The sequence below is a fragment of the Brienomyrus brachyistius genome, chromosome 10, assembly GCF_023856365.1.
Source record: "Brienomyrus brachyistius isolate T26 chromosome 10, BBRACH_0.4, whole genome shotgun sequence".
NCBI lineage: Eukaryota > Metazoa > Chordata > Actinopteri > Osteoglossiformes > Mormyridae > Brienomyrus > Brienomyrus brachyistius.
In genome coordinates this window covers 28,718,295-28,726,291 of record NC_064542.1, presented here as the reverse complement: position 1 = coordinate 28,726,291, position 7,997 = coordinate 28,718,295, and the positions used below count along the sequence as shown (strand labels likewise).

At 41.1% G+C, this 7,997-nt stretch overlaps 1 protein-coding gene across 1 annotated transcript; it reads left to right on the top strand.

The window, feature by feature from the left end:
* Positions 1–5,058: 5,058 nt before the first annotated feature.
* si:ch211-195b11.3 (uncharacterized protein LOC100334344 homolog) lies at positions 5,059–7,865 on the top strand. Its single transcript, XM_049027954.1, has 4 exons — positions 5,059–5,212; positions 6,315–6,361; positions 6,756–6,865; positions 7,689–7,865. Exons 1-4 carry the CDS (start codon positions 5,164–5,166, stop codon positions 7,747–7,749), a joined length of 267 nt encoding a protein of 88 aa, XP_048883911.1. The 5' UTR covers positions 5,059–5,163; the 3' UTR covers positions 7,750–7,865.
* The last annotated feature ends 132 nt before the right edge of the window (positions 7,866–7,997 follow it).

Below are 7,997 nucleotides of genomic sequence, written 5' to 3'. Positions count from 1 at the left end.
TGTCTGTGGCGAAGAGTGATGTACTGTAGTGACTAAGGACTAGGACTCACCCCACTACTAATATGGTGGAGCACGGTGAATAAGCGAAAGTGGCACGATGCACAGAGCAGCCATGAAAAACAGGGTGTGTTAACCAAAAAAGAACACAAAGGGTAAATCCACAAAATGAATGGATCTTGAGGGGTCAAGAGGAAAACAGGAAAAACTAGAAGAGCCACAAAGTAACACATATCACAAACAAAGTAAAAACCGGGCGCAAGACTGGGAAACTAACACACAGAGCATCTACAATGACAGACTATAGAACAGAATGAAGGCAGGAACTTAAATCCACGTAGGCGACAAGGGCTAATAGTGGGGAGGTGTGGAACAAAACAAAAACAACCAATCAGAAAATGCACAGGACAATGAGCGACAAGTGGAATAAATTACAATTAACAAGCACTGAAACTAGGAGACGTTAAGAAACACCGAAGGTAACTAGGAACATAAATACCAGTAGAAAAGAACTAAACCAGGCATGGGCAGGGTAAACCAAAAACAAGGATGCATAGCAAAGACAGAGATAAATACCAAACACTAAGGATAAAATTAAAACAATAGGTGAGACTGGCCTCCAAGCCAGCCTCAAACTCATGAGTGGAAAGGTGGCCAATGGGGTGGCCGAGTTTCAGTCTAGACTGGCCAAGGTCACCTCTTGCCATCATCCACATTCACCTATGCCTTACGGTAACCTGTCTGCTTCTGGTTAGTGACCTGAGGCTAATGCTGTGTGCACAGAAAGCATTATGGGGAAAATAGCCATTTTCTCTCAATGACAAATATAGACTATGTAATAAAATGTAATAAAATCACTCTTTATCATCATTTTGCAATTTATTGACTATATTTGTACACAGACAGGTTCTTCACCAAGTTAAATTGGCTGCATAAAGACAAAGTCTAGTAAAAGGAAAAACACATTTTCAAGTGACGAGTAACAATTGTGTTTTGGTCGATTATCACAGTGCATTTGAACTACAAAATATTGTTTAAAAAATCAAAATCAAGACACTGAAATTTAATAATACTATTGTGAACATCTGTAAAACTTTACTGAACTCTCACTCTCTGTGCGTGTGTGTGTGTGAATTATGTTTATATTACATTGTGGGGACCAAATGCCCCCTACTATGTGAAAAAACAGTTATTTTGATGTTATGGAAACCATTCTTCAGGTCCCCACAAAGATCTGTGACTGCAACCAAAAACTAAAAATGCCAAAAGTTGCATATTTTGTTTGGTTACTTATGGTTAAGGTTAGGGCTGGGTAGGGGTTAAGATCATGTTGGCATTAGAGTTTTTCCCACAGAAATGGATGGAGAGTCCCCACAAAGATATAATTTAAAAACTTGCTATACTATCTTGATACAATAGCTTTGACACATGCTAGTGAAAAATGTTAGAAGCTAAGAAAACACAGATTAAAGTAATATGACTTAACGCGAATGCTTCACGCGATTTAAACATCTATCCATCCATCCATCCATCCATTTTCCAAAACGCTTATCCTACTGGGTCGCGGGGGGTCCGGAGCCTATCCCGGAAGCAATGGGCACGAGGCAGGGAACAACCCAGGATGGGAGACTATTTTGAGGTACATTCTATTAGTTTTACATTACTTTGGCATTTAACTTCTAAGTCCAATGTTTTTTAAAATTACTTTCAAAAAGATTATCTTGAATGAAATTGCAGAGGTAAGGCAGCAGCAGCCCCTCACTTTTATGTAGGCCAGGCCTATTCGACAAGCGGGCCTTTTGAATAATTTTATGTCCCGCAAGACTGCTAGTAAATCACAGTGTGTGATTCGTGTGATATAATAAAATTATGGTATACCGGCAGCTATATGTTCAGAAGCGGTTCCGATCCGTCACGTTATGCTACGCACTTACGTGCCGGGAAGGCGTGCGCTGTGATTGGCTGCTACACTCGCTCTGCACGTGCACTCAGCTCGCGGAGGGAGAGGTGAAGAGGTCAGAGACAGCTAAGCTAACACCGCTTTACAACCTGTCGCTCTCAAAACCCAAAAAAACGAAAAATTGATTTGCAAAACCGCCAGTTCCAAAGCGAATGGATGAGCACATATTTATTTGTTTTGCCTGCCGCGACGAGTAATAAACTGGTCTGTTTACTGTGCAACGAATACATATCTGTCATGGAAGAATACAACGTGAGGAGGCACTACAAATCAAATCACGACTCGTTTCCTGCCAGTTTTCCAGCGGCAAAGTACAGCGTCTGCTAGAGGCTTTTCAACAGTGTCAAGTCGCACTCGGTCGACCCTGCAGATTACGGTACAAGAGCTTTACTTTAATATTAAAGTTAAATAAAATGGATATGTCATTCGCTCTTACTAATATAATATGTATCATCATCAAGAGTAATTTTTTGCCATTAGTTGAAAAATATTCTGTGTGGCCCACGAACCCCCAGTGATTTTCATATTCGGTCCACTTGCTTTAGACGTTGAATAGCCTTGATGTAGACTCAGCTCCATGTGTTACAAAAGCATGAATTAGGAAATATAGAGGACTGATACTCAGCATCCATGCACGTGTTAGTCCCCCCCCCCCCATCTCAAAAAATGAGACCACATCATTTTTTTTCCTTTTCATATCTTTTGCATATTGTGGGTGTGTCTGTGTAAAATGTATAAGTTGCCATTCATTATAGGCACTAATGAAAGATATTACATAATATTGGCATAAAAACACAACTCTCCTCGTGTTTGTTGCACCCCACCTGTCTGGTCTCTTCCCCACTAGTGGTGCCCACCCCACACTTTGAGAGGCAAGGAGCTATACCATTGCAGTAAACATTATGCATCTGGCTGGCACAGCATTTAGCAGAAACGTAGGTCAGCCCTGTCCCATGGAAGCAGTAAGGGTGGGCTTTTTCACATGTCATCCATTTACCATCCCGGGTTTGAATTACATTTTGGTGGTCCAACTGACAGGGAGGTAAGAAGCGAACTTTAAACTTTGAATAATCTTACGGGAGATTATTGCCTCAGATTGATAGCCAGTTTCAAAACTATAAGACTGTGCCACACTAAATGTAGTTTTTCAGTTTAGTATTGTACTGTAGGCCTAATTCTACAAAACTGAATCTTCGTGTTGTATTTACTGCCATAGGCATGCTTGTATTGCACTGTGTTATAATTCTTTATTGTTTTATCAGTTTTGTCTACTAAAATAAGTGTTAGTTTTCATGTTATGTTAAAGGAAAACACCAGCTTTTTGATTTGCTCATTTGCAGTCAGCCCCAGAGTTTCATAAGAGGGTGTATATGCTCCTCTTCTCTCATTTTGCAATGCAAAGTCTGATACCATTTGCCTAGTATAATTCACTAGAAATGGATGCTATCCCTTTTAGGAGTTGAAGGCTATAGCTAGACATCTACTCCCAGTGAATTACGCTAAACTAGATTAACTGTGTCAGACTGGGCACTGCAAGCACAGAGAAGCATATACACCCTCTCATCTAACTCTGAGGCTGACTGCAAAAACATGGCATTTTCCTTTAACACTTACATTTAATTGAAGTTTTTTTCACTTAATTTGAAGTATGATATTTTACTTTAATTTGATTGGTTTTTTTTGTTTGGCTGCCATTGCTGCCAGTCATCTGATATATATATATATTTTTTTTTTTTCTTTTTTGCTTTATTGAAGGTGCTTGATAATATATATTTGTAAAATTGTAAAATAAATGTATTTCTCTGCTGAACTTCTGGTGTGGTCATTTTATTGAAGATGATTTGTTGCAAGAATTTAGGAGATATCTGTATGTTAGGAATGGCAGAGAAGCCAGGGGCTTCAGGAACCAGAGAAGGCCGTGTAGTTCCAAAAGGTGCAAAAATGTATTATCCTCTCACACAAGAGGGCACCAATACAAAGTATTAACAAAAAAATAAATAAAATCACCTAAAACAGGCTGTATCCTGGCAGCCCCTGGATCCATAACAACGTCTCCCTTTAGCACTTTCTGCGGGAGTTTATATAGATTCCAGCCCCTCCCCTTGGGACAATTAATCTAACAATTATCTTCCTCAATACAATACATCCCACATACACAGTTCTAAATTCCCCCACTTGGTTTTATCCAACAAATTGTGAACACCCTTCCCCTCCCAAATCACACAATTGCAATGGTACAATCCATGCACAATCTTGTTCCAAATCCATAGTGGAAGGGAAATACCTAAATGACACTACTAAGATATCCGCATCCTCACCATCACTATACTTAACTTTATAAAATGTTGGCCAATTAATATTAACATACAGTAACATGCGGTAACATAATATTGTCAGGATCCAGTCCGTGACACTGTAAAATAACAATATTTAACTGTTGAACTTTTGGCACCACTGTTTTCATTACGGTTTCTGATCACAATAATATTCATAAAAAAGTAAAATAACAGTATTTTTCTGCAAAAGAATAAAGGACATTTTTTTGTAAAGTTAATGTTTCTGCACTTCATTTGAAATAAAATATTTTACTTTAATTTCACGGTTTTTGTTTGGCAGCCGTTCCCGCCAGTCATTTTACCGTTTTATTTTTTTTTGCAGTGTGCTGCTTCTTTTCATTGAAACTTTATCACTTGTGGCAGCATTGTTTAATCAGGCTCGTAGTGTTAAAGATTCCAACGCTGCTACCACCCCGTGAAACACTTGTATTGCACAAGACATGTTCTCACACGCAACAGAAGCTTTTCTCACGTGACGCACGCTGCTCCTGTGTAAGGACGCAGGATACATACGGTATGTCGCATGTTCTAAATGGATCGGATTACATTTTGTATTCCTCTCCGATATCCGATCAAGTAATTTAGGCCAGGATCGGTGCGATAACGATACTGAATATCAGATCCGCGCATCCCTACTTTTAGGTAGTGCCGGTCTTTTTTAAAAAAAAATGTGTGTATCGCTGGCATGTTCTACTCCGTGTCCCAGCTGCCAGAGGTTGGTGTTGCACCGAGAAGGCGGAGAGAGTAAAGTAGGGGGGCGGGAGGCAGCGATAAGGGATGGTTTATTATAAACAGGGAAGGACTGAAAGGTGAGGCAGAGTTTCTAGTCTAAGCAGTCAATCACGCATAACTGGCAGCATCTGAACAACCATGAAGTCAGCAGTCCTGTTCTGTTCTTCTGTGCTACTCATCCTGTCTGGTAAGTGGCATTGTACCATTTCTTCTGACTTGGCAGTGGGGATAGTCGAAGGCTCATATTTTAGGTGAACCTCCTAATGCTTCTACAGGAAGAACTTACACAAACATCATCAAAGCAGCTTCTGCTCCTGTGCTTGGTTGTCACTCTTCATAACTTTGGTAATTTATTTGTTAATTTCATGTGGGTATGTTACTAAATGCTCACAGACAATAAGAGGATCCTTACAATCATTTTATTTCAACGTGTTGTCTCCGCCGTTTTATGTGGTGGGTAGCAGATTTGGGAATGCACTCATTTACATATTTTCCAACAGTTTTTCTTTTCAAGCATTTTTTTTAAAGCAGAAGGAACAGCGATACACAGCAGCTTTTCAGAAAACACAATGCCAACAAAAGCTTGCAAATCTCTTTCCTGGGTTTGTGCACCTGTCTAGATTAGGGGCAGCCAATCTTACCCGCTGTGAAAACCCGGTGTGTATGCGGATTTTCACTGTAACTCCCGAATTATATTGCTAATTAGAGGACTGATTGGATGAAGAGTCCTCACACCAGGGTTTGGACAGCTGACCTAAAGCTTATCCCAAAGTCCTGCATACACACTGGCCCTTTGTGGATAAGATCGTCCACCTCTGGTCTACATGGTGTCTCAGGACTGTGACTCCTCTGGAAGCGTGAGTTTGCTCTGGGGTAACCATGGTTTCCACTGTCACTGGACACTGGTAGCAATGGAGACAGAGCAGCCATAACTTTGCAGAGCAGAAGGAGGACTTAAGTCAGGGGCTTTATCTCCATAAAGGTCACTTCTGTGGCTCAAATGTTAAGCTGCAAATATGAAAGAATGTGAACCGCAACAATGAAAATGCGTCACGTAAGGCTTCACGGGAAGCTTCTGGCAACGTTTTGTGCCAAAGAAAGTATGTGTCAGACCTACTGAAAGCAGTGCAACAGGCACAGCGTATCCACCTTGTGGGGGCGTGGTCCTGACCACAAAAGGTACATAACCTGTCTGTTCAATACTGCATTCAAAAACAAAAACAAAGACAGAACTCTTGCCGGAGATACCCACAAGCTCTCTTCTCTCCCCCCCCCCCCCCCCTTTCCAGTTCTCACGTCTCTTGAAGGCAGTCAAGATGGACCCTACCCCAGAGCAGTAAGTCGCTGAAGCCGGCCCCCTTCCCAAAATCAGAGGCTATGTTTCTGCCAAAAAACTGCAGGATGCTGTCATACAGTTAAGTTAATGGTCGTCTGAATGGTAGGGTAAGTTTAATAATAGTATGTCAGTTATTGATTAGTTTGACAATAGACAGACTGTTAATTGTCTTGTAATATGTAGCATACTGATGTCACCATCATCCAGGTCTCAGACCTACACAGGCAGGAAAGGGCAGTGGCACTCAGATCTTGGGCCACGATAATAACAAATAATCTTCTCCATGCGCATGTTCGCAGTGTACCATTAGCCACAGATTCTGCACTGTGACCGGGGCACATGGGACGTTGGTGACGCTCACCTATTATAAATAGTAATACTGCCTTCATTACAGCCTCACTGTGAAATTACCAAAAATGGGACTTGTACCCGCGAGCTCAATCCAGTCTGTGGGACTGATGGCGCGACGTACTCCAACGAGTGTGTGTTCTGTTTCCAGAACAGGTAATTAACACGCACAAATCAAGCAAAGTCTCTGTGGAAAAGACAAGGGGATCCTCTGGTCAATGGAACATTTTATGGTGATGGTCACCATATTAAACACATGGGTGGTTCATCATTCATCATTATTGTCCCAAACCACAACACAAACCTGAGAGCAAGGTGGGGTTTAGGGTCCCACGCTGAGTGTATGTTTACCCAGCAGCGTGAGAATTTGTGAAGAGGGAAGTTGGTCCCCTTGTACTGGTGATAGAGTGCCTAATTTTGTAGGAAAGTGTACTGAACATCACACGCAATTCTGAGGCAATCTTTGGGAGACTCTTGTTATAGCTTACAAATGTGCCCTTGAGAGGTAACGTGGGCTATCCCACAAAAACAAAGTTTTGAGAAAATGAGCTCCAAAGTTGAAATTCTTTCAAAAAAATCAGTGTGCCTATACCCTACAATTGATATATGTCGTAGGTAGCACAGAGGTATGACTTAGATAACAACTTATCCAACTGAAAATATTCAATAAGAAGGGGGTAGGGGTCAAAAGTGTGGGATAGCCCACTATACCTCTTAAGGGCACATATGACCTTTTACACTAGAAGCTAAACTTCATTTTGATGGCTAAATAGAGCGAAAAGGAGTAGTGGTTTTCCTAAAGGTGATTTTCTTTCAAGCCCACAAAACAGGTTGGAATTTACTGTCGAACATCTTCCATTGCAGAAATGCTGTTTTGCTGCAATTCTGTTGAGTCACGATACGTCTTAAAGGATAAATGGCAGTACTTGCTGTCTGCACCTGTGTGATCAATCTGATGATGGTGTGTTTTGTCTTACAGCCAAACTGGCAAAGACGTGCTTATCGCTCATGAAGGCGCCTGTGTACCCTCTAAGCAATAAGAGGAGCCTTGGAGAGGGAGAAGGGTGGTCAGGAAGTGGGCTAGTTACTTCTTGATAATGATGAAGAATGATTAATGATGCAATAATAATTAAAAAAAAAGATCCATTCTGCATGACATGCGTGTGTACTCCTTTATTTAAGCCTGGACCGTGTTTCCTAATATGCCCTTGGGTAACAATGGTGATTTCTTAACTAACAAGCTGATTACAAAGCAGTCAGCAGCCCTGTAACACCAGTGTGCATATGC